The sequence below is a fragment of the Tachysurus fulvidraco genome, chromosome 12 (genome assembly GCF_022655615.1).
Source record: "Tachysurus fulvidraco isolate hzauxx_2018 chromosome 12, HZAU_PFXX_2.0, whole genome shotgun sequence".
Taxonomy (NCBI): domain Eukaryota; kingdom Metazoa; phylum Chordata; class Actinopteri; order Siluriformes; family Bagridae; genus Tachysurus; species Tachysurus fulvidraco.
In genome coordinates, this window is record NC_062529.1 from 11,379,880 (window position 1) to 11,407,597 (window position 27,718).

General features: G+C 37.9%; 1 protein-coding gene across 1 annotated transcript; it reads left to right on the plus strand.

Moving 5' to 3' along the window:
• Positions 1 to 27,683, plus strand: itpk1b (inositol-tetrakisphosphate 1-kinase b). The gene is made up of 10 exons (XM_027172261.2): positions 1 to 133; positions 6,199 to 6,223; positions 11,328 to 11,453; positions 14,529 to 14,646; positions 22,754 to 22,852; positions 23,003 to 23,043; positions 23,337 to 23,502; positions 24,072 to 24,139; positions 24,272 to 24,434; positions 25,065 to 27,683. Exons 1-10 carry the CDS (start codon positions 39 to 41, stop codon positions 25,403 to 25,405), a joined length of 1,242 nt encoding a protein of 413 aa, XP_027028062.2. The 5' UTR covers positions 1 to 38; the 3' UTR covers positions 25,406 to 27,683.
• Positions 27,684 to 27,718: the final 35 nt, after the last annotated feature.

Consider the following 27,718-nt stretch of genomic DNA (forward strand, 5'->3'; position numbering starts at 1 on the left):
CTAACACTGAGTCACTGGTCACGTCTGAACGGAGAGACATGCAGACGTTTTTGCGTGGAAAACGTGTGGGCTACTGGCTCAGCGAGAAGAAGGTGAAGAAACTCAATTTCCTGGCTTTCGCCGACATGTGCAGGTAAGATTTGTACAACATTAACCTGGTCATAATTAACCTGTTACTCTGATGCACGTTCAATAAGAGACAGTTAACTTGTTGATACAATGTAATGCAGCGTTCACATGCTCCCGGAATTACACTCCATTAAGGGTGACTGCGCTGAACATCTTTGTTCCTATCCTCGTATACAAATTGTGCAACTTTGGTAATTACCTTTATCTTTTCACACATTGCGTTGGAGGAAGATGGATCATCATTTTACCAGTGACAGATACATTATGTTACCTAAAACCTAAAGCTAAGGAGCACGTGAATGTAGCATCATCACATCATGACAAGTAAACGTCAACATTTGTCATTACCATAATGGACAGAAGCTTGATCATAAGTAACAGGAATATAATGTAATCAGTGACAAACAAATGACACAGTGAACTTTAGAGGCTGGATTGTAATTTAATTTTACCTCCCTTTTAAGACAAATCACATAAGTGTGCTGTTAGATTAGTCATCAGATTTAGTGGCATTTCTTATCATCATGTGCAGTACTGTTTTGTTTTTTACACATCATTGGTTCCTACACAATGTTGTAACAGAAATAGTGTTGTTGTGTTTTATTACCTGGCTCAAAGGTGATCAAATATTTTGCAGCCAGTAACCCATTATTGAGTAAAAACCTTTATGATTGGAGAGAATTTATTTTGAATATAAATACAATAATCATTTATATATTATTACAGTAGGAAAATACACAGGTGAATACAAAATTATTGCACCCCTGGCCCAATAAAATATTATTTGATTCACTGGAATACTGATCCACTGCAGAAAAGGAATTTAGAAAAACACATTTATTTAATGGTAGTTGCTTTACATCTGGTAACATTTTCTCATATTTCATAAATGTAGTTATTACTACATGCGTCAGTAAAAAAATAAATAAAAATAAACACACCCTTAGTTATTAAAGTTGGTAAATTAATTGGCTCTTTGTGCCTTTATTGAGTCATTAGGACTTTTTTTGGCAGGTAATGAATCGTCATTAGGATTAACAGCTCCCGAACGAGAGAAATAATCTTCAGGATCTTCAGACCTGATATTAAGGTCAGACACTGCAATATTAGGCTTCTCTAAGGGACAGACTTGGTATCTGAAAATGAATCTAACTAAGGCCTACAAAGCAAAAGAAGGCTATCAAAAGATATCAAACTGCTCGCAGCTCACAATTTGACTGAACTTGTCTGAAATGTCATTAAGAAACCAATGAAGTCAAAACAATACCAAAAAACATTCAGAGAAAGTTGTGATATTCTGGGTAGAAAACCAAAGCAAAACCCTCAATTGACAGGAAGGACTTACAGGAAGGTTTAGCTGACACAGGAGACATAGTGCACCGTTCTGCTCTGCAGCATTGCTTGCACAATCATCTGCATGGAAGAGCCATCAGAAGGAATCTCACTTGCAACCTTCTCATAAAAAGTCAATATCTGATGTATACAAAGCAATATCTAGATAAACCAGAGACATGTTTCCAAAGGAATATTTTGAGGGAAAAAAGAGCAGCATTTCATGAAAAGAAACCTTGTAACTGTTAAGCATTGGGGTCGTTCTGTATTGCTGACAGTAGTAGTAACTAGTAGTGTTCTTGAAGGAAGAGTATGCTAAAAATCATTAAACAAGACTCCTTACTGGCTACAGAAAGCATGTGTATAGAACCAGTCAATAAAGTCTGTAATAACTACTTTATTTGGCTCTAGTCCCATATTGAGAACCACAGCTCTAAATCATCATGATCCTAGATCTTGTTTGTGTTCATAAAATATCAATGTTGCAGCAGCAATTTCTTTATCCTTTTAAAGTTTATCCTGCATCCTCAAAACATTTTCGAAATCTCCTCAAGCTGTAGGTTAGCTCCCAGTGTGTCTGTGTAGGATCATCATGTAGTATGGCTTGAGTTGTGTATTTTATGGTCATGTATGTTGATTGGCTTATTCACTATAGCATGTTAGTCAGCATTCAGGGAATGAGAGCAAAGGAAACCTGAGTAAGCAGCAACAAGGCCAGGTGAAGGGTGGATTTTGTGCCGAGGTGCTGTGTGCTGTGTTTTTTATTTTTTGTGGCCACTGAAACCTGAGCAAACAGAATTGTTGGCTCAACAAAAGCGGGTGCGGGTGCATTTGTATGGTGTGTGTGTGATGCGGTGTGTCTGAAACTCACATTTGGATGCTTGTATGAGTGAGACTAACTCTGTGTCACGCTGCAAGCTGTATCCCACTGTATCAGTCTCCAGCTCAATGAATGGTTATGTAATGTGTGGAACAAGCATTGGCTCTGATTAACTCAGAAACGGAGAGTGTGCAGGAAAGAGAGAGCGCAGGGTGGGAAAGAAGAGAAGGGATCAGAACAATGTGAACTCTGTGAGCAGTGAGCGTTTGTCAGTCCCTGGATGACAGTGTTGAATTGAATATCTGCGTATTTTTGAATCCACACTGACAAAAGTGATCAAGCAAACAGTGTTGTGTTAAAATAAGCACACAATTCTGTAATTCTGCATATTCGGCATGATTTCTGCAAAGACTCATCCTGAGATGTGTAATGCTCCGTGTTTATCTCTTTCTTATTTAAGTTTTAACTGACAATCTTTTGTGCTGTGTTGGCAAACATGGAAATTAAGTCATGCATTTGAGTTCAGGGTTACTTTATTTTTGTTGAAATCTGCCGTTTGTTTACACTTAAGATATTTTGTGGGAAAAGAATATGTGATGAAGTTAGTGAGAAAACTGTGGTGGACTGACCATGAATGTAGTGTCTCTCTCGCACGCACGCACACACTCTGAAGCTTAACCCAGTAGCTGTTTTAGACAGTTGCTTTGTAGCCAGGGCAACTAGAAAACCATGGAACGTACTGAACCCTGAACATACTGAATGCTCACTTCATTCAAGTTCCACTCCTGTCTTAGACAGCTGATGATGAGGGATCCCTGCTGAACCCGTTTAAAGCTAAGCACTAAAAGTGTGTGTGCAGTAGGATGTATAAACAGATGTAAGTATGCTATAAAGGAATTAAGGTCACCAGAGATCCCCTGTTATTCTCATATTAGCTGTGTGTAATACTATTTTTACTCCCCATGATAAAACTCTGCAATACACACAATCATTAAATGAACACAAGACAGGTGAGTTCCTACTACAGTATGCTTTATTGGTTTAAGTGTGAAGAACATGATCAACATATTTCTTTATTTCCCAGCATATAATAGTAGATTATTTTAAACAACCACTCAGAGCTTGTTTGAGTTCCTCATGAGTGCTGATAGTGTTTAATAGTCAGACTCAGTAAGCAGAATAAGTCTGTAGTATCAAGTTGCAGTATAAATGCAGCTCTTATATCTTAGCCACAGAGCTGGAAAAGATCAATGTTTGGAGTCATTAAACATTTTGCTTGGTATTAACCAAATGTCTCATTGAACAGTGAGGAAGCTTTGGTGGTATGTGCAGTTTGTTTTCCTGTTGGGAAAGAACAGCTATAGGAGGATCATGAACATGCTCTCAATGCTCCCGTCTCGTGGTGTCAGTTTGATGCACATGATTTATTTAGGTGTGGCTACTGTATTAATATACACTAACATGTTGTTATATAAAGAATAGTTCATTATAGCCTGGTTTTACATGAAAACAGTTAAGCAGCGAAGTATATCTGTTTTTATACTCATCTAACTGATGTTTGTGTGTCGTGTCGTGGTTTGTGTGACTGACGACAGTCAGTCGTTTCTATAGAGGAAATGTAGGTTAATCTTTGGAAGCAATACCTGGAGTATTAATATTTATTAAGGAATGTATTTTATTTGTTATGTTATGCTCTTTAATAGCATAATAAAAAGATGATAAGTAATCAAGGTTAAAGTAGTAGTATAGTTTAGCTGCTTATAACTGCTGAGTAAATAAGACAAATCTCGGCTTGGCCTGGTTCTTTGACGCAGTAGTAACTCGGTGTTTAAGGTTCTGCATGGGAGCCACTGTTGGACACTGAGTAACCATTTCTTTCTCCATTCTTGCACTTGTTTTCTGCCTGATTGGATAAAAATCCCACTGTGTGGGTTGCTGATCAAAAGGTTGGGGTTAAAGCCCCACCACTTCCACTGTTGGGGCATTGATCAAGGTTCTTAACCCTTTCTGCTACAGGGGCACTTTATCATAGTTAACACTGACTCCAACTTACTAAGCTGGGTTATGCAAATAAAACACTTTCATTGTGCTCTAATGTCTATGTGACAAAAATAAAGACGACAACTTCTTCTCTGGATAAAAATGCCTGCTAGATGAAATATAAGAAGCCTGAGGATATGAGGATAAGCCTGAGGATATGCCCGTGTACTAGAGATAAGTCTCATATTGCATACTTGTGCACTGTCCTAAGCCATTTTGTAGTATAAAGTGGTAATGTAGTATATTCTTGTATAGTGTGAGGTGTGTTCAAGCTGAAAATACCAGTGAATGTTGGACACTTCATGAGCTCAATGCTAACTTTATGTATACTGGAATAGGGACTAATTCTAAAATTACATTATACTGTAGTGTTCATGGTGCACAGTATGTCATTTGGGATACAGCTTATATCTAATGATCTTACTGTTCTGCTGCTTATTTGGTTATTGTGATAAAATTCATGAGGAGAACAACAGAGGTCTCTTCAGGAGACTGAATCTCCTCTAATACAACATAACTGGCTGTGCTGTCTGGTTTATAGTGATGGCAATACTTTAGCAATGGGAAGCATCTGTGACCTCAAGTACATGGAGATGGTTGATGGAGCTCTCTTCAGAGTGTGTTCAGCTGCCCTGTGATCTCCAGTTGGACTGACTGTGTGATGGTGAGAACTAGTAGGAGAGAATTGGCAAATGATCAAATTAAGAGAAAGTCAGATAAACACAACCCAGTGAAAAAGTGTCAGTGTTGTGTTCATACTAACAGTGATTTTATTGCTGCAAGTCTCCAGTCACTGGACTCCAGTCCAGTGGTCAGTATGAGTATCAGTCTTACTCCTGATTGCCCAAGTAATAGTGTTTCTCAGCTGGTGGAGCAACCGGCTTTCATAATCGGTTTTCTTACTGCTAAAGTGGAACATTTTGGAGGGAGAGTTGGTGTTTGTATATAAATTTAGAGGTGGATACCTGCATCATAACATAGGAGATGAAGGAGAGGCAGTGTCTGCTCTTTGCCATGGATCACGTACTGTCTCGCTCCCATTGGTAGTTTCTGCACAACGTTGCTCCATATCTACATAAAGTTCAACTTTTCTCAAGGTTGTTTCATCCCTGGACACAGCCCTATTCGATCACCAACGGCCTCTGTCTCTCATGTGGACGTAGGTTACCAGCTCTCATTGAAACCGAATGCTGTCCAGTTGCTTTGTCATTGCAAGTCGCTGTAGGTGTGAATGTAGCATAAGTCTGACATGCTGAAACGTGGCTCACACACCACTTTGTTCGGGATACATGAGTTCAACACTGCAGTAATATCCAGTAAACCTGACTTCAGTTTGTCCTCATCTCATAGAAAGTTCTGATCATTACATTCCATGAAACTGGAGACATGTCGGATTCATGCTTCACAGTAAATCTGACACTTCTCAGCTTGACTTCTAATGTATGTTGTTTTCCCCCCTGTATCCAGTAACTATTTCTCTCTTTTTATTTGCTATTGTGTTGCTAGGTGACAGACATTAGGTATTATTTATCTTCATGTAAAAAGTAAGCAGCTGAAATATTGTATAATTGAATGTAGGACTGGAGTCCTGCTGTTTGATAAATGACACTTGGACAGAGAACACAGCTTGTGGAATGAACCGCTGTGTACGTTTACTGCGGATTAAAAGATTGTGTCCGTCCTCGTGCTCTAAAGCTCCTCAATCTGAAAGGTCCTATTGCTGGTTTATAGGTTCTTTTGGAGTTTTGTGCTTATGTATATTATTATAGTGATAATAAAAAAGGGCATTTAATAGTCCTCCTTTTTAATGTAAAAATATATGGGTAATTGTATCCAGGGTTATATTGTAATTTCTTCTTTGTGTTTTTCTCTTTTAGGAAAAGAGGCATAGAGGTGGTGCAGGTAAGAAATGTTCTTTTCCCCCAAAATAATGTCATCTCAAATAAATGAGACTCACTCAATACTTTTGTGTAATTACTTTTTCTAAGGCCGCCGATAACATCCGAAACTTTGCTGTTGCTAAAGTTCAAAACACCGGAATTATTGGTGCCTTTATTTTGACCGCGAGCGAATATTAGCACTCGCATGCAATGAGTGAGATTTTTGGAGTTTTATTTTAACACCATTTTGCAATAATGGACAGATTGCTTAGGTACTCGTGATTTTTATACAGACCTGGTTACAAGACAATCAAAGTGGTTACAATCAAAGTGCCCTGAGAGTTTTGATGAGACCTCCAGTAGAACTATTTCTTGCAAGATTTCAGGTTGTAAAAGTTTGTAAGAGGGAAGAAACTTCCATAGTGAACATTTCTACTGTAATCTAAAGCTTAGATTAGTTTAATGTGAACTGCCCTATCAGTGTAGACCAAATATTTTTAGTTTGTTGAAGGATTTACTGCCAAGTTATTAACCTGAAATCTGGTTTCTTTTCTGCACTTCATGAACAGTTTGTGTTCATGATGATGGCATCTAGGTTCAAGGCTTCGAAAATGAATCGAAATCTAAAACTGCACAGCACTGAAACTTTGATCTTTTGGTTGTATACTTCCTCATAATGCACCGGAAATAATCCTGACAATCTCCAATAATTGTGCAGTTGACAATATTTTTTAAACTCTGTTAACATATAATCTCCTGTAGTGGCTGAAATCCAGACACTACTCAGACAAATTCCTGTTAAAAGTTGTGCAGATTTCATGAAGGATTTCTCCAAGACGCTGCAAAGACCCTGTCCTGGACTTCTCGCACAGTTTCACAAGCAGCACCAATCATCTGTCCTTGGATTTGTCTGTGTACTTGGAGACACAACAGTTCATCTTGGCCATGGAGAGCTGAGAGATATGAATTATTTTTAAATCATTCAGCAGGGATATCTGTAGCTAGCGTTATCTGTGAAGTGTCTTCTGGACTGGAACTGTAGCTGTGTGACTCGTTTATGTCCTGTCCTTCTGACTGTCAGCACATCTGCTTCTGATGTGCATAGTTGACATTTACTGAACCGGGGAGGTCAATTTTTGATGATGTCATTGCTTGTGAACTTCTTTAAACTGACCATTCCCACAAGAAAATAGAAACCGATGGTTATTTTAATGTGGGAACAAAATAGGTATTTTCCATAAGAAATTCATTATCTATGTTTAAGATCCTTCTTTTTTCCTTTTCTTTTTTGTTTTCACCAGTAAAGCTGCAGTGTAGGAGGTCCCTTGTCATTCTTCTCTTCGTCATTTCCTTCCTGTCATCTCAGAACACGATTCAGAGCTTCGCAAAAACACAATTCTCACTTTATTCATTATTTACAGTGGAGTTCTAAAGTCAATTGATCACCATTCAGTGTAACATCTAAAGACTGTTGAGTGAGAGAATTCCGGTTGATCAGCAGTTTCTGAAATTCACAAACCAGCCCATTAACCCATGACCTTTATCCGTCGGGTCTAATTGCGTTGTTCTGCCGCTGCACGACTGACTGATTAGATTACTGCATAAATGATTAGGAGTGTAGCTGTACCTAATAAAGTGGCCGGTGAGTGCATTCTTGACATTTGACTGACTTTTAAAATAATCTTTATAATATTTACATGAATTTCACAGGTATTATTCAGCAGCTCCCTCTTTGCTTTAATGACCGTGTACACTCGAGCTGCACGGACTCCAAAAGTTAGCAGACTTCAGATCAAATCTAATCAGAGTTGTCTGAATACACGTCAATGAAAGAGTTTAGCTACGGGGAAAATCTGACCTTATACGAATTACCATGATCAATATTACACATTTGCTTCCATTTAAAAATCGAGAGCCAGAAATGGTGCAGAATGTTGAGTATTTACTTTTATACTAGTATACTAGTATTTACATTTTAAATATTTCAACATCCGAACCCTTCTGTTTAGTTCCAGTATCGGATTTTCCGTGTGGTCTCAGACTTTTGGACCTGTTTGTGTTTGACCTCACTGTATTTTTATACCTCATGACTTTTCTATAAACCCACAGGAAGTCTACAGTTTTTCTCTGATCGACTTTTGAACACAACATGGTGAAACAATCAGTTCACTTGGAGCACCGAGCCCTTGTCAGCACACTGTTCTGTTTTTGTGTGATCATCTTGTGAAGCTGGTCTGTTTATTACTGGACTGCTTATTTGCTAATATAGGCTTATGAAATATGAATACATGCTCGCTGTGTGAATATTTTATGAAGGGAAACATTAAAGAGCAATGGCATCAGTACAGATGGGGAATTTTCTGTTTTTTAACCTCTTCTCCTACGTGGATTCTGCCCCTGTGTTATTTTGGACTTCAGCACACATACATCACCCGCTCGTGTTAAAACGGAGCATATTTATAATAATAATGTGTGACGAGATTTTGTAAATTAAATTTACATTCTATGAATTTATTTCAGAGCCCTCGTTGGCCACTTCTTCCGCACCTTGTTTCTGAGGAGGCGAATGACTCATCAGATAACATGCACTTGCTCTCCATCTGGTTATGGACTTGTACATTCACAGCTTATTTTTCCATGTGCATAATATTAATATTACTGATAAATGTGTTTGTGGGGATGAAGCTGAAGAAGGAGAGAAGATAAAAGAGTCACACAGATAAATTAGCTTTGATGCGGTGGAAATTTGCATGTAGACATGTAGACGTAAGAGAATAAGGAGAGATCGAGAGACTCGACACGTTTCTGCAGTCAAGGACAGGTCACAGATGTTGCTGTTTTGTGTTGCATGGTGTGTCAGCTTGCCCTACGTATCATCTGTATCATAATTAAATCATCAGTCGTGCATACATGAGCGAGCACGGCTTCATGTTAACCATCGTTACTGACGTCAGATCAAAAAACTGCTTTGACAAAATATCACACACCGATCAAATCCACCGATTCAGTTAAGAAGTAAGAGACGTTGTATTTATTGTACATCGGAAAGGAGCTTGGATTATTGTGAATTGTGTGTTCGGAGTGATCGTGTTGTGTATAATACAGTCCTTGCATGGAAAGAAGTGTCAAAGTAGAGCTGTGTGTGTGTGTGTGTGTGTGTGTGTGTGTGTGTGTGTGTGTGTGTGTGTGTGTGTGTGTGTGTGTGTGTGTGTGTTTCTCTCCACTCCACATACGGTGTGGATTGGAGCTGGCCCTTCTCACTGATGTAAGCAGGAGATTAGGAGAACACGGAGCAGAGTGAATAACAGCCTGTCGGCAGATGAGCATTAAAACAGCAAGCCACAGACTCTCACATCTACAGCCACAATGGTTCATACACTTGTATGCAAATGAGACCTTTAAAAAAAACAAGACAAAAAAAAGGATTTATTTTAAATAATTATTCGTTTATACAGTCGCCTTCCCCAGTATGCATTCACAGGAGCTCTGAGTGTTCATACAGAATGGGCAAAGTAGCTTATAGGTGATTATTCTGGCCTCACACCTATGGAGCTGAGCATTTGATTTGCTGCAGTCCCATGTCAGAATTTGCATGTTTTTTGCATATTCCGGTTTTACCCCCAATCCATGAAATGTGTTGTAGGCTGATTGGAATATCTGAATTGGTGTGTGTGTGTGTTTGTGTGTGTGTGTGTGTGTGTGTGTGCGCCAGCGGTCTCCAAACTCAATAAAATAAATGAACACAATAAACCTGTATATATATATATATATAAACCTGTCTGTCATGCCCCATCACAACCCCCTTTCCAGTGAAATCTGCCCCCCGGACAAATCATACGTGCATGCGCATCACACAGCTAGAACCAAGACCGTATATGGAAGCGTTATATAAACTTAAATCTGTCATCTATACATTGAAGTAATTTGCATAAAGAAAAAATAAAACACATGGCAGATCCATTCAGCTTGGAAGCTGCTGGGGATTCGCCAGGGTTAGGAATAAAGCTAGCAAACTGCCAAAGCAAAACCGTTGAATGTATCCTGCCGCACGAAGATGCAGGATGAGTGTGCTGTAGATATTTCTTATAAGTGCAGGTGGTGTTTCATAGTACTTTAATATTTCTCAGTACAAATGCGTATGAATGCCATAGAAATACAACTATTACTCACATAAAAATCTAACACAATCAGGTCAGTGTTTTCAAATTTAATATTACTTTCAGTATCAAAGGTGTTTTTTCTTTTTTTTTCCTCCCGCCCTCTGGGTACGTACAAAGGGAGAATCCATGTAAATGAACGAAATCTGAGAAAAATACAAACCCGCTCTGTTAAATCAGTTAACTCAACTCAGTAATTAACATGGCTGATTATGTGAATTTAAAATGATTTATTGCAAAATATGACCGTTCATTACTGGCATATTGTAAGTTTTAAGTTTACACAAAAATAGCTTATTCAGCTGGTTTGGATTATGGTAATAAGTTATGTGAATAAATGTTAATTAAAAATAAAAACACGAGTAGCTTTGGGCCACTTTAATTTTGTAAAAGTAGCTCTGTGACCCTGTGCAGATTAAATGGTAAAGAATATGGATTGGTGGATTTAAAAAAAAATGCTATCTTTTGTACAAGAAGTACCTCTTGGTTTTGGCAGTTTCTTGACAGTTTACACGGTATGAGTCACACCTATCTGTTGTTTTCACTTTGTGCCACTGGGTCAATAAGTGACTAAACTTTACTACAGAAGGCTCTTGGGAAGAAAAATGCAGTATCGCTTTCAGACACGTCTTGTATCTCTAGCCGTGTGTGACCCATTTTCTTGAGCAGCTCAGCGTGGCCTAATCGACCCAGTGTACATTTCAGTTTTACAGCCCTCTTTATCTCCGTTACAGCTATCTAATGCCATCTGGACTATTATTATACATGCACTAGACAGAATCTGAATGCTAGCACCTCTAAAATTGTGAAATGAATATAGATGTTCTTTTGTTGATATATTCTTTTTAATCAAAGAAGTACATGTCAAAGGATTGGCGTATGCAGCTGTTCTAGCATAATGTGAAATCCAGGTAATTTTGCTACAGATGTTCAGTATTTGTGAAGCTGATGTATCTTCTCTGTCTTCAGCTTGACCTGAGCCAGCCTCTGGAGGAGCAGGGACCTTTAGACGTCATCATCCACAAGCTGACAGATCTGATCCTAGAGGCGGACCAGAACGACACCCAGTCCCTGTTACTGGTTCAGCGTGTGCAGGTGAGAACTGGCCACAATACCCATGTTTGTTATGCGTCTATGCCTTTCAGATAATATTTGTGCATGTTAACTATGTCCGTTAAGAATAATATGCTGGTAAAGGGACTGATATGCCAATTAATTGGAGAAGTATCTAACATGTTTCTTAAAGGACCACTTGCACTAAATGTTTATTAATGATGTTTGCATTTAAACCAGTAGTTCAGTCTTTATTAGATGTAAGAGATGGGTTGGTTTTTTCCCCCTCTTCCAATTTTCTCTCTTACTAAGTTCCACTCACCAGCCAGCTCTCCCTTCTCAAAGAGTGCTGTAGGCGTGACATGTTTTCTTCAAGCCAGCCCCATATATTTGGCTCTGACTGTAAACGTATAAAAATGTAAAAAATATTTTGGAATTGTTTGTTATTGATGTTATTACCATTATTATTACCATTTATTTTTACCATACTGTTATTACCATTATTTTACCTCTATTAGTATCCTTATTATTATTATTATTATTATTATTATTATTATTATTATTTATAATGTTGATGTTGTAAGCATCACCCTGGTTCACTCAACAAAACATTTCCATTTACAAAATTTGGCAGAACGCTTACATTTTATCTCCTTTTTATACAACTGAGCAATGGAGTGTTAAGGGCCTTGCTCCGGGGCCCAGCAGCGGCAGTTTGGTGGACCTGGGATTCGAAACAAACAACCTTCCAATCAGTAGTCCAACACCTTAAACACTAGGCTAGCACATTTCCAACAGGAGCTTCCCATCGGCTTTTGGATTATTGTAAAAAAAAAAAAAAAATCTCTGTGATCATCAAAAGTTTATGGTTCTTAAATGTTTTGTTTATGATAATCCTTACAAATTAACACAATGTTTATAAATTTTAAATCATTAATACAATCTCCAGAAGTAGTAACTATAGCACACATCGCTCATGATTCCAAGGTGCTTGTACTCATTGTGTTGTGCCACTCAGGACCTGTTCATGTCCTTTCATGTTTATTTGTTTTAATTTATTTCACTTACATTCTGACTAAGCTGGGTACAAAGCAAAGAATTTAGTAATGATTTTTATTCCACGATCATGGGGAACCTCTTAGATATGCGAGATATATGTTCATGTTCTTTACAAAACTGAAGTTCTGTGTGTATGTTGTGGCAGTAATACATCCGGAACATGCAGGAGTGGATAGAAAGCTCAAGCTCCAGACATACTGCCGCTTATGTCTGGACTCCAGTGTGAGTTCTAGGTAACACTTGGGACCAATCTATCATGCATCACAACTGAATAGTGCTACATTTATGAACATATAAGGAAGTAGATGTTTGCCCTGCTTCATGGAGTCCTATCTCAAAGTATAACTCTTTGCAGGGAGAGTGCACTAAAAGGGAGCTTGACTGTGTGGCACTGATCCTAGCTGTTAGTGGACAACACTAGTTTGGATTGGAAAGGGGAAAGTGTACATTGTGCATGTTGAAGATGCATTATGCTTTTAAGTACAGTAGCAGATATACAAGAGTACTTCACATATGGTTTACAATCCCACACTAGAAGTTACCTATAGAAGGCCGAGTCATTTGAGGACTTTTTAGTTGTACGATTTTGAAACTACAACCTCTTTTGTACATAGGATAGTTGCACAAGAACGTTTGGTAACATGGTTTGTGCTGCACTGTTCTTTGTGTAAATACATGCGCAAGTAATAATCAAGACTGTGTGGCAAACTGCCTTAGTGAACTCCTGGGTTGGGGGTTTCATTTCTGCCTCTGCACTGTGTTTGTATGTTTGTTCTGTGCTTCGGGGTTTCCTCTGGGGTTTCTGGATTCCTCCCACCAGTCCAAAGATGTGTGTTGTAGTCAGGTTTGTGTCCTGAGTCCCCCGAGATAGACTCCAGACTTTCCATGACCTTATGTAAGATAATTGGTACAGAAAATGGATGGATGTTGCCTTAAGTTGGTGCATCTTCAAAATGTATTTGGGACATTTATATACAGTATTTATATACATTATATTTTTTTTATAATAATAATAAAAAAAAGGTTAAAACCTGCAATATACATACATTGTGATTTAAAAAATACCTGCAAGGTGACTTAATTACATACTGTTTTGTTCTGTGCACCAAGTGGTCAAACTTTTTTCACCTTTTAGATGATGACTTCCACTTTTTGTGTGTGTGTGTGTGTGTGTGTGTGTGTGAGAGAGAGAGATATTGTGTGAATAGAGAAGTAACAAAATAGAGTAGGAAGAGTCTTTAACACAGGAGCACAATCCTAATTCATTTCATTTACAACTGGTAATGGAACATCCTCTATAAAAATAAGTCATTCTCATTAAAAAAAAGAGAGAGAGAGTAGGTTTTTTTAAACATCAGCATGATTGCTTTTACATAACGCTTTTCTTGCTCTGGATCTGTGCTGGCAGGATTTGTGGTGTGGCTTGGTGTGTACATGCTGATGTTCCTGCTGATGGCAGACATGCATGAACAGCACATGTGGATACATGCCTGAAGGGTGTGGGAGATGGTGGAATTATATACGACTTCATAATATAGTAGAAAATAGGAAGTGTGAAGACATTATAGAGGCATCCTAATCAGGACAGTTTCCCCAGCTCTCTTTGTTTCTCCCACTTTCTTCATTTACTCGCTTTACTCATATCTTAAAGAAGCAGTGTGATCATGGATTGTGTTTGTGAGCTCTAACAGAGACTTTGTTCTTTTAGGATGTGTAGAAAAGAGAAACTCCTACAGATGACAGCTTTGTGCAAAGTGAGAGTGATGTAACAGAGTTTTGTGTGCGTGCGTAAGTGTGTGCGTGCATGTGCGCACGTGTGTATGTCTGTATTTATGTGAATGTAATTATGTGCATGCCTATGTGTCTGTATTCACAGACGGTGCAGTTTTGTATTACAGTATAGTATTTTTAAATAATTGCACTGTTCATTGCTGATGGCCATCGTCTATTTATTGTGCATTTGTGCTATTTTCTAGGGAGATGATAACAAAATAAACTAGCTAGCGGACCCTAGCTGGTAAATATTTTAGGAATGTGACCTTTTCCTCTGGATTGCAGGACTACATAGATGCTCACCCTGAGACTATAGTTCTGGACCCACTCCCTGCCATCAGAACACTGCTTGACCGCTGCAAGTCATACCAGCTGGTCCACCGAATAGAGGCCTGCATGCAAGGTATAGTCAGTTCCTTTTTTTCTGTCTTTTTTTTTTAAACATCATCACTTTCATGACTCTGTGCATCCACATTTGTACCTTCGGGCTCACTGACGAGTTTCATGACCATGAAAATTGAACATTGTTGGGAGATTTTGTTCTGAGGTTTCTGACAAATCACTAAGCAAAGAAATCTGTTTGGAATAATAACTAAATAATCTTTTGTATGGTAGAGTTGCAGTGTGTTTTCACACTTATTCTGATTCAGTTACAGTGATTGTTACAGTGCACATAAACAAACCAAATTAATTGTAGGGATGAAAAAGTATTACTAAAACTCTTAATGCTTCATTCTGGACAACAACAACAGAAAAAGGAATCGAAGGAAAGCACAGTATTTAAGCTTTATACTTCATTTGTTTACTTGATCAGAAATTCTAAACCATTTCTTTTGTTTTTCTCATTTTATTGTCTTGGTTAAGCCAAAAATCCTAAACAAAATCACATTTCTACAGCTACATCCTTTGGCTTACTTACTTATTGTGTATCAGTTTAGTAGCTTCTGCTGCCCGTGACCCAAAATACACGGCATCTTGGATTCACTTCCTACAATTGTTGTTCTATAGTTTTCTTGCAACCAGACCGAAACAACCCAGTTATTTTGGTCCATGGCTGTGTTCACACCTTACAGAGGGGGCAGAAATGCACTGGAGTTTGATTTAAACTGTCTAAACACCTGTAGCATCCATTCCAAGGTGGACTGAAACTGTTGTCGGTAGCGTGTGTAGGTGCTAAGCACACTCGACACACATTGTTCTGGTTTTTCATCTGTGCGCGTGTATGTGTGTGTTTGTCTACGTTGTGGGTTTCAACAGAAATATTTTCCAGAAGAAGGAATCCTGAACTGGCACAAACCTGCACATACATGGGTGTTTGTGTCTAAATTTGTCTATGAGCATTCTGTGTGTCCTTTCCCTCCAGTCACACATGGCAGATGGTTATGTAACTAAATTCTGTTTCTGCTCCTCTCTCACATATCATTGTCATGCATATAATTTTCTAGTAGTCATGTTAAGTAATTAAGGTAAGAAACCGTTTGAAGTGCACGCTGTGCAGGGATTTATCATCGTTTATGACTGCTGAATATTTAATATTAATCTTGCGAGTTACATTATTCTTTGCGAATGAATGCACTACTCTCAGGTACACCTCACACCATCACTGTGTAGCTCAGAGTAGTTAAATAAAGAACAGAGATATCATCAGCTTTCTTCTCATTCCCTTTTCAAACTCATGGTACAGAGAAACAACACCGTGTGCTACTGATGTCAATACGGCTTTTGTGGAAGGTCTTTGCTGTCACCCATTCACGGCTTTACTTTAGGGGTGTGTGGTGTATGGTGTGCAGATGTTTAAATGTGAGGTGTTTTTGAGACCTCACTTGTTGTAGTCCATACAGATGTACAAGCCATTATGATGAATGCTGTTTGTATTGGTGCACATGCTCTGGGTTACTCCAGCTATGTTCTGGTAAGAGGTCTTGTGGTGAGATAAGTGGCTCTCTGCAGAGAAAAGTGAGTGAGTCTGACCAGGCTTTCCTCCATATGACTCATTCTGAGTGCACCGTTGCTCTGCCTAAACATTGCCCATTCCTGTCTTTTGTCCTGTCTCTGGAGACTCGACAGGACAAGAGCATAACATATACTTTTGAAATCATTTCCCCCGGTTGTGTTTATGTGATTCCTGTGCTGACCTCCTGTTGTTGTGCTGATGGCAAAGAGCTTTGCACTTTAAAAGGCCAGACTTGTACTTGACAATGTTAAACATAATCCTCAATTTACGTGCACAGAGTATGTGAGTATGTGTAAATATAGCAATTCAAGGATATGATTGCTCCTTTTTGTATACTCAATTTGCTGATTTTTTTTTTTTAAAGATGTATTTTTGTGTTACAGATCTAAACACAAAGTTTTTTTTGTGTGTATGGAGAAGTAGCAAATTCTATTTTCTTGTATTCTTCCTGCAAATGTTATTATTATAGACTGCATAAATTACATGGAGGTGAGGGAAGTCAGTGGCTTCAAAATAAGGGTTTGTAAGCATTGCAAATGAGGGCAAATATTTTTTTAAACAGAGTGCCTTAGAGTAATCATTTATGTTGGAAATTCCTTATGTAAACTCTTAAAAATCAGTCTGGGTGGCCAACCATACTGTATTGACTGTGTTTGGGACAAAATCTGGGTCGGAGTCCATTTTGAATGAAAAATTGGTAATGTGAAAGTTGTCATGCAGACTGGGAAGTGTACCATGGTACCAAATTCCTTCAAGTTGTGGCATGTGTTCAGTTCACTAGAACTGTTCAACAATTCCCACGAATGGGAACGTATCCGGGTCTACATTTGTTACAGAAGTAACCAGCACAAGCAAACTGCAACAAACAATGAGAGCCATGAGTATTCTGTACTTTATAAAATTTATAAAAAACTTTGAAAATGACCTGAAACAATATCCCTGTACAAGAAAGCCACACAATCTATAGATGCAAGTAACAGCACTGGATTTGAATTTAATTTAATTTGGTGGCATGGAAGCCTTTATTACATTACAGCACAGTGGAATTATTTTCTTTGCATATCGCGATTGAGGAGGTTGGTTTCGGAGCGCAGGGGCAGCTATGATACTGAACCCCTGGAGCAGGGAGGGTTAAGGGCCTTGCTCAAGGGCCCAACAGTGGCAGCTTGGCAGTGCTGGGGCTTGAGGCCAAATCCTCCAATCAACACCCAGAGCCTTAACCACTTGGGCCAAGACTGCCCCATTATTATTCTTTTTAAATTATTTTTGAAATATTCTGTTTTAATACCTAATAAAATACCTAACTGGTGTAAAATAAAAGTCACTGCTTGTGAAGCTTCTTTTGTGTGCCATTCTGTTACACACAGGATACAACAGTGCTAATTTTCAGCTTGGTTTTATCAGCCCTGTCGTTATTCAAATGCTGTAAAGAAAATGTGTATGTCTATAATGAAAGCAGAATGATTGCTGTAAAATACCTGGGACCAAAGACTGGAAAATTACATCTTAAATGACGAGTGAGCCTTTCCAGGATGGTTCATAAGAGCTTGAGGAAGCATCAGAAGAAATACCTCAAACTCTTATGAACCATCTTGGAAAGGTCACTAAGATATTGATCATGTTACTGCTTGTACTAGAGGTAATGGAGATGTTAATTTTTGAATACCATTATACAGTTTTTTTACATCATGAAAGCAATCGGTCACATTGTTTATAGTATATTGTTATTATAGTATTATACATTCAAGCATGCCAGTCATCAGGTGCTTGTGGATGTCAAGTCAGTGGTTTAAACAATGTACAGCCATTTCTCAATATCTGCTTCACAACAGGAAGACCTGCAAGGATTTTTTTAAAACTTCATTAAGATCGAGTGTCAAGAAATCCTGTCTGAATGTTCTGGCTGTCTTTTCATCCAGCTGTTTATCGTCTCCTTCAAAGCTGGCCAGCCTGCAATACTGCATACTTTAGCTCATTAGGGGAGACCTGTCGTGCTGCACTGAGAGAGGTTTGAAAACTATTGACATGAATCTTTTTATAAAATCTTTGTTTTATTACAAAACTGGAGGAAACAGGGCTGTGTATCACTGACAATTATGAGTAGTAGTAGAATTCTTTGTATTATCAGGATTAAAAACTCATTAAGGTTAAATTCAAAAAGGTTTTTACAACAGTGACCTGGCCAAGAAGGCAGCACAAGACACAACAATTAACATATTTAAAAAAAAAAAAAAAAGCCACACTTGTATACAATATGCATGAAAGTGCTGCTGAGGACGGCCCCACATTGACAGCCTGGAGATATATGGGACTGCTGTTGATTGTGCCACTGCTTCAGTTGGCTTTGCACTCGTGTCAATCATTGAACATTTGATGGCTTTGTCAGGAAGGAATTTATATTAAATCTATACTTAATTTAGAAATTACTTCCTGTTACACAAGTCCACTTGATTATACACAGTTGCCGAAAGGAAATTTTAATCACTATTTTGTGTGAGGGTGTCCTAGGCCTTTGTTCACCGAGTCCCTGGGATAGACTCCAGTTTCCCCCTGTGTATTATATACAGTACAAAAAATAGATGGCTGGATGGATGGAACTCAGAGCATGAACACTGGCACCAGTTAAAAGCCACCAGTTATGTCATTTATAGAAAAGCTACAAATATAATTAGAATTTCGAATTAAATTCAAATGAAGTATGTAGAGTACATTCATTCTAACAGTCTGCCTCCTTTTCTTTAGCTTGTGAGACCTATTTTCTTCAGGCATAACACAGAGCTGAGCAGAATCTCATGTTCTTTAACTGCAAGTTTATCTTTAGAGCATCTTGATTATATAATCTAACATGGAGAACATGTTTACAGTCTCTGTTACAGAAACAGCCAATATTTTATTGGGTAATATTTGTATACACATACATATACTGCTGTAATTTCACTGTGAATGAGGGGTTTAAGTCGAGTATTACAGTTTTACATCCTCACACATCATTCAAGGCATTTCGATTTTACTTGGATATCACGGAAAGCAGAACATTCATATGCTTTGCCGAAGACTTTTATATAACTCATTTTGGACACTTGTGATATTCTGATTCAGGCAGAAAGACTCTCTCAGTACTTGCTGAAATCTTCCTGAGCCTTCATTTTAAACAAAAAAGGAATGACAATTTCCAAATTTGGTCAAAATTTGGTTGCATATCTTGAGGGAGGTTAAAACAAAATGGATCTGATTTATATTTATGTTTATTTTTTTACTGATTTATATTTATATAAATACTGCCTTCTATATACTGGAAGGCGATGAGATTCTGGCCGCACCTGCTGAATGTTTATTTCCTGTTTAACATTACACGCATGGTCGTTTGGATTTCTTTCTTATATATATATATATATATATATATATATATATATATATATATATATATATATATATATATATATATATATATATATATATATATATATATATGTTAAAGCTTAATGTGAACAACTAACAAACATTATATAAACATTGAGCTTTAAGTTGATTTTTAATCATGTATTAAATGATAAATCTCTTGTAAAAGAATATATTGTGAAAGCAAATGAATCAGAATTTTGTCAAATAAACTCCTCTTTTCACACATGAAGATTTTGGCACACCACCTGCTGAGATAATATTTAAGCCTTGATGCATCTGAGGTAGAATGCTGAAAAATTTAATTATGACACTATCTCAATAGTCCAGTTCACAATCTCATTGTCCACTTATTTTACAGTGAGTTTTGCATGTTCGAGAAGCTAGGAGTGTGTTGGCCAGTCAAGGAATGGAAAGTGTTGGTGTATTTTAAGACATCCATTGGAACATAAAATATACAATGTTGATTTCAAACACAAAGTTTAGGTCTACTAGATCCCATTAGTCAGCCTCTGGGTCTTCCATTCCAGTGTTTTAGCAGAATCTGGCCAGAACTCCAGACATAATCTCGTCTTCTCAAACGTCCGGTAAACATTCCGCAAATGTCACGTAAACGTCTCAGCCGGTTCTTACAGGTCTGCAGAGCTGTTTAGTGTTTAGACAGAGATGGAGGTTGATACTAAGGATTAACAATTTTAGTCCCAGTCCTAACATGGCAGAGTTGATGAATTTTTCTAATTCAAATAGTTCATTGAATTCGGATTGTTTACTCATATCGACATTTTTGGTAAGTGGGTTATAAAATTATTTAAACTGAATTATTTAAAACACTGACTAACAAATAGCTGCATACAGGGTACACTGCTTCTTCAGAATTCTTCAGAGTATGTGAGGAAATATATAAAACAAAAATCTGTAAAATTATTGCATACTCACACTGAAACTTCTACTTTGTCATTGTTTATCAGAATAGGATGTTGTCTGTGCCTGTTTTTGCTTGCTAGCATGAAAAGTCTTATGTAAGCTTCCTCAAGAGTAGCAGAACAAAAGCTCAGGCTCTGTTGCTGGATACATGTTCATGCTCTGATAAGAAAACCACAGTGGACTTTTATTTTTATTTTCGACTTCTTGGGGGAACATTGATAATCATTCAACAGCACCGCACCTAGCTCAGCGAAACAGGAAGTGAAGCGCTCGCTCCTGCTCGCCTGTAAAGTGTGCAGTGTTAAACACTTGCTGTTGGCATCTTTTTAAACAAAGAGCATTTATTAATTCTGCAAATTATATGTAATGGGAAAAATTGAGTATAATCCAACTAATGACTTTAGTTGATTGGATATATTTATATGGGTTTCACTTCTGTTGTCATTCAAAGATGTGTGAATAGTACTATTGCTAGAGCAAGACATTAGTTGAAAATTACATTATTATTAAAAAGACCTTTTCACATAACCTTCCACATTTTGGTTTGATTCATAGTGACTAATACAAAGCCTGTACTTTGCAGTATAAAACCAATAATACTATATACAGGCACATTAGTGTGCATGGTGATCTTATCGTTCTGCCGTCTGATAAAGCTGTAGTCATGATTGTGGTATCAGCACTTCCCACTGAAACATCCTTATCAGCAGTGATGATAACAATCCCTGCTGTTGGATGGTATGCGAGTACCCGGTAACATCTTCTGGCACACTGCACCACAATAGCGCCAAGTCATTGCGTTAATAAAGGATTAACTAAAGCTACAGTGTGCACTCTTGTTAAAAATGAGAAGATTATTGAGTCAAAAGACAAAATAAAATGATGTTCCTGACAGTAATTCAGTGCCGGGTGTGTCAGCTTGGAGCTGGTGGGAATTGTGTACACATGGATCATACACCAGCTCAGATACTTCAAACTTAATCATCCTCCAACTTCAGGCATGAAGGAGGCCAGACTACATGGTGACACGCAGGCAGACAGAGGAGAAAAACAGTGACTGAGCCGATATAATGTGGACAAGCAGGAACATGGATTCAGAGTTCATAAAGTTTTAGCTGTTGTTCTTTTCTAGATAACCAGCAATGCGGGGATTAAAACAGACCCAAATGCAGGATAGCGTAAAAATAATCTAATAAATAAATAAAACACACAAAACAGGGACACAGACAAAAGCAGACATGACACATGACGTGACTAGAGACGACAAGGATTCACGGCTAAATAGACATGACAATTAACACATGAGGAAGAGACAAGGGCGGGGCAGACACGTGAACACCGTACATAAACAAACGCACATGGACAAAGTCCGGGCTGGATCCTGACACTTTATTAGTATTTATAAATTTGTCAGGAGGCTAGTGACATTTCATTTATCCCTATTGTGGAAACTGTATTGTTGCCCAGTTGCAAAGTTTCTTCTAACTATAAACATGATGATAACTGAGTGGTGGATAACTAGTGTTGAAGTGTTTGGTTATTTCACTGTCAGTGTGGGTATTTGATCGACTACACACAGCCTGCTTGCTATAGTTAGTGGTCTGGCTTTATATCATTAGTCCTGTAGCTGGCTAAATCTTAGTCCCATTGACTTGATCAAATCCTCACATTTTAAATACAGGCATGTTGAATTATTCTGAGAGTATGCAGTAACTAGTCAGTAAATTAGTCGTAATGGAGTTTATTTGGGCCCCCCCCCGAAAGTGTTGTGTTGAGCAAAACGACTCCACATTCAGAGATATCGATTCTTTCCTTTCATTCCAACCACAGTGTTTGCTAGTAGGATGCAGAACAGTGAGAGTACAGTATTTTCAGACAAAGCCTTGAACTCATGGCTTGTCTTGTACATGCCCTATTGGCTGGCTCCTGTATTATGCAGAGGGAGTCGTGGCTCAGTGTTGTGTGGTCATTGTTCCTCTGCCACCAGTGTAAACAGGGAAGAGGGTGAACTGATGACTGAGGAGCTTGCAGAAAAGGCAATTTATGGTTGTTTCATGAGGGTGACTCAGGGTAACATCCGCTCCTGCCAAAAAAAAAAAACACATTCCTGCTGGAGCAGAACAGAGCATCTTATTTTCCTCATATTTGATGTAATGCAAAAATGAATTAATCAATTCAGCTAAACATAATGAGACATGTATAGAATTAGTTTAACTCTTATTTCTCTCTATAGATGAGAGGATCTGCTCTCCTCCATTCATGGTGCTGAACAGTGAGTGTGGTCCAGATACGCTGGAACAGATCAAGCAGCATGGTCTTACATTCCCCTTCAGTAAGTCCCTCCTCTTCCTGTGAAAATAGAACACAGGAAGTGGCTGCTTGTTTTACTTATTGTAAAGCAAGCTGCTGAGATGTAAAACATTTTTTTTAATTGTACATTAACACTTTATACATGTTGTCTTTATTTTTTTTTATCCCTAAGTTTGCAAAACACGAGTAGCACACGGAACCAACTCCCATGAGGTAAGACACCTTTTTTTTTTATAGCTAACCTCTCTAATCTGTGGAAGCTAACCACAGGTTAGCAAATATTTACACACCGAACATGCCCAATCCCTCATTATTCTCAACTTGATTCTGCATCAGTACCAATATAGTATTTTTTTAATATTACTCTTAATTAGTTAACGAAACAATAACAGTGAGGCAGATATAAACACTTCAGGATGGCTTTTGCTTGACTTTTAGCCTAATCAATATGTGCATGATTACAAGCTTTCCTGCTGCGTCACACTTCATACACTGTCTCTCTGCAGATGGCTATCATCTTTAGTGATGAGGATCTGAAGGATGTGAAGCCCCCTTGTGTGATACAGAGCTTCATCAACCATAATGCAGTGCTGTATAAGGTGTTTGTGGTGGGTGAGTCCTATACCGTGGTGGAAAGACCTTCCCTGAAGAACTTCCCTTCTGGTCCTGCTGGTGAGCCTTCAGCACTGATTATGTTTCTATATTGTATTAATGGGTTGGTCATTCTGTAGTGAGCAGCTTTTTTATTTTTTTAGATAGCCTGCAATGTTTATATAATCCTGAAAGCCAATTTACAGGAGTTTGTTCTTACATACAACTAGCTGGTCTGGCCCTGGAAGACAAGTGGTTTTATTTGGTAAAGGTTCTGCCTGATGGTCAAGCCCTTGATTTTCCCTCGCTCACAATATAATCTACCTGAGTCACCGTTTTGACTGCTGCTCCATTTGCATGCATTTCAAGCTGTCATGCAAAGTAGACATGGCTACATTTAAAGAGTCCTGTTAGCAGTATGCAAACATCTGGAAGTCACAATCCTCCATGCAGATCCAAATTCCTCTCTGTCTCCTGTCTGGCTCTGAGTCGGGTTTATCAGAGTCTGCTTTACTCAGCTCCTGGTCTCTGCTGCAACCTAGTGGCCTGTCTACACACTTGCACTCCCATATACAGTACATCAGATACATTCTGGGAAAGATGCATTTTGTGGAAAAAGTTTAGTAAGTTATCTCTCTGCCATTTTTCAGACCGCAAAGCTATTTTCTTCAACAGCCATAACGTGTCCAAACCAGAGTCATCCTCAGACCTTACATCTGTAAGTCCCTTTGAAATTACACAAAATTTACTGTAAATATAATTTAATGGAAATTTTAATTTATATCAATGTAATATAAAGTAGAGTTTCTGCATAATTAACATGTTTCTCTTCCTGTTCCCATCTCTGTAGCGAGATAATGTAGAAGGTGTGTCCCAGCCACCCAACAACGATGTTATTAGGGAACTGTGCACATCTCTGCGACAGGCTTTGAGAGTGTCTCTCTTTGGCATTGACGTGATCATCAACAACCAGACAGGCCAACATGCGGTCATTGACATCAATGCTTTCCCTGGTAAGTGATATGTGGTGTATTACAGATATCTCTGTTGAAATACACTACATACAGATTTTTCTTTGGTTTGCAAAACAATTAGCCCTGGTGTTTAGTCACAGCCTGTTGAACAGAACCACAGCAGTAGTCGAGTAAACAAAATTCCACTGTTGTGGTATTTTTCTTAGCTCATTTGGCTGAAACTTTTCTCATCACCATGAAAACACTGTAATAAAGTATAGTGATGGCAGCGTTACGATATGGGGATGATGAACTGGTCAGGGTTGACGGTAAGATGAATGGAACCAAATATAAAGCAATCATAATAGAACTTCTGTTTTAGTCAGATAGAGATTTGAGATTTTGTGTGAGGAGGTTTGATGCGAGGTTCACCTTTCAACTGTGAGCATCACATTTTTTTTTTAGAATGGTTCAGTCCAAACCTCAGTCTAATTGAGAGTCTCTCTAAAGGCTTAGCCGTATTCTTCATCCAGTCTGGCAATTCTGCTAAGAGTTGTTGAAAATTTCAGAGTCCGAGATGCAAGCAGCCATGGTTGAACCGAATGTTCTGAACCAAAACTTCTGTTGAATGGTTGCTACATTTTTTTTTAAATGGACTACTTCCTAACTCTGCTCTCCATGTTTTTACAGGATATGAGGGTGTTCCAGAGTTCTTCACTGACCTCCTCAACCACATCACCAGCGTGCTGCATGGCCAGTCTTCCAGTGACCATCCTCCTCCACAACTGGCTTCACCTCCACCAGCAGCATTGCCAGCTTTAGTCTCTGATCAGTGCTGCAGCCTTTTAGGGGAAGAGTCACACAACAACAACAGCAGCAGCAGCAGCAGCGGCAGCAGCAGTGCATGGATCCTGGAGGGGGAAGAAGGACTAAAGAGTCCATGCCAGAGACTGGGCTGCAATTCAGCAGTGTCACCCAACTTCCAACAGCACTGTGTGGCCACCATCGCCACCAAAGCCTCCTCACAGTGACCGTCTTCTTTTCTCTGCTGAACAAAACAAGATCAGAGTTAATAATAATAATAAAAATTAATAACAAAAATAGATTATATTAAAGCAGTATCTATAATCCGAAATAAACTTTCTACTATATTTGTTGATAGTGTTTATAATGAGGTGATGGATTCCTTATGCCTGTGTAATTTTTTTCCCAGTCTAATACTCAGTACTGTAAAGTGAATTCTGTATTGATCAACATCTTTGTTGTAGTGTTTATATTTGTTTTAAAATGTGTTTTATTTTGAAGCACTGTGGAGAGCAAGGAGAGAGATTAGTTTGAAGCTAGGCGTTAGAAGGGATTCTCAGTGTATACCACTGGATTTTGTAGGATGGGGTTTTAATAATACTTTATTCATTTGCCAGTGGACATGTACCTATAAGTCAACTTCATGTTAAGTGTCAATCCTGCGCTGTAATGGTCTCTGATGTGTTCTTGTACAAGTCGCCCTATCTTCCCTCTGCACTAAGAAGAGCAATTCTGTGGAAATATTTTTTCTTGTGAGGAAGAATGTTTGTAACACTTTTTCGCTCCGTTAGTGGCTGTGTAATTCAGCTTTAGCTGTTCAGCTTAGTGGTTTCTTTTTAGATGACTCCTGCATTTCTTTGTAAGCATTTCCTTATTTTGTGACGATCCAAACCGTGGGAATTGCAATGTCAAAGGTCGTTAATGTTTCAGATTGTGTTACAAGACAACAAATGTGAAACGTGAAAGTGCATTTTCTGTGTGAACTCATGCATGTGTTTGTGTCTGACCAGAAATTCTTGCATTCCGATATTTTGGGTGTGGTCTGGTGCAGTTGCTTTTGAATCATACAGTTCTGTAATCACACCTCCTTACGATCCACTCTTGGGTAATTGGAATGCAGGGTTTGTTAACTGATGACTGTATATATGCAGGTGTTTAATATTTTTAAATAACACAAGGTGTGTTTCTGAGAAATCTCACTTGAAGGTGATTATTAATGCCTAATAATATAACCATTCCTGTCTGTTTAGGTGATCAAGAATTATATTTAATTTATATTAGTTTTTTTTTATGACTAATGACTTAACAATCCAAATGCTTTAGATCTGGTTACATCAAAAAAAAGTTAGAATTGCTAGAATTTTTTTTTTAATGGAGGAAAGCTTGTATTAAAAACAGTTATTTAGCTCTAATTGAAATGAATGACAGTTACCTTTCTGATCTCTTAAAAAATTTTCATTTAGGAAATGCAACCAATACAAATGGTTTACCTGAATTAACTGTGTTTCTTATATAAGCACTACAGTCTTAAAAGACTTTGTTTTGGAAAATTCTCTGGCTGATGGCATTCACATGGATTCCATGATTTATAAACAAATTTTGTTTGTTATACCTTTTTATTAGTGATTGTCTAGGTTCATGTCACTATATTGTTTTTATTTAGCAAAGGGAAAATCAGTTGGAAAATTAGTTGGAATTCATGTTTTTGTTCAGATCTATAGATTAATAGTTATATTTTATTTTAGATTTTACCATCTAATATTACATTTAAAAGGGAAATATAATCATTTACAATAGGCAGTTAACCTGGGCATTTGAGTTCTTTATTATTATTATTATTATTATTATTATTATTATACTAGAGCACTCAAGAATATTTGAAAAGACAGTTTGAAAATAGTCACGGCTTTGCTGTTGTATCCTGTTTCGGCTTCTGGTTTGGGTCACATGTACATTTGTATTGTAGAACTTTGAGCAATTTGGGGGGGAATACTATTTGTAGTGCATTCCTTCACCTCTAGAGGTCCATTGTTCAAAGTCAACCATCTTTTTTAATTCATTGTGGATACCAAAATGCTAAGCACATTTGCACAAAAATGATTTGAAATATCAACCTTCATCTTTTGTTGGATTGTATTGACTTTCTGCTGGGTTGAACATTGTAACTGCCAATCTGCCAATCTAATCAACATACTTGTTTGAAAATGTATGGACTTGAAATGAGTATAGTTTTGTGTGTACATACATACATACACACATATATAAATGTGTGTGTGTGTATGTATATATATATATATGTGTATGTGTATATATATATATATATATATATATATATATATATATATATATATATATATATATATATATACATATACACACACACACGTGTGTGTATATATATATATACACACACACACGTGTGTGTACATATAATGTGTGTGTGATTGGAACATGCTTTACATGGCTGATATGAGGTGAGATTAAAGTCGTCACATGCCCTGAAAATGGCCCACTTCTTAGTGCTTTGAAATGAAGAGAAT

Coding starts and splice junctions, on each gene's coding strand:
- itpk1b (XM_027172261.2), top strand. CDS start 39: ATGCAGACGTTTTTGCGTGGAAAACGTGTGGGCTACTGGCTCAGCGAG. Junction 24,140..24,271: donor CATCCTCAGACCTTACATCT/GTAAGTCCCTTT, acceptor CCATCTCTGTAG/CGAGATAATGTAGAAGGTGT. Junction 24,435..25,064: donor TGACATCAATGCTTTCCCTG/GTAAGTGATATG, acceptor ATGTTTTTACAG/GATATGAGGGTGTTCCAGAG.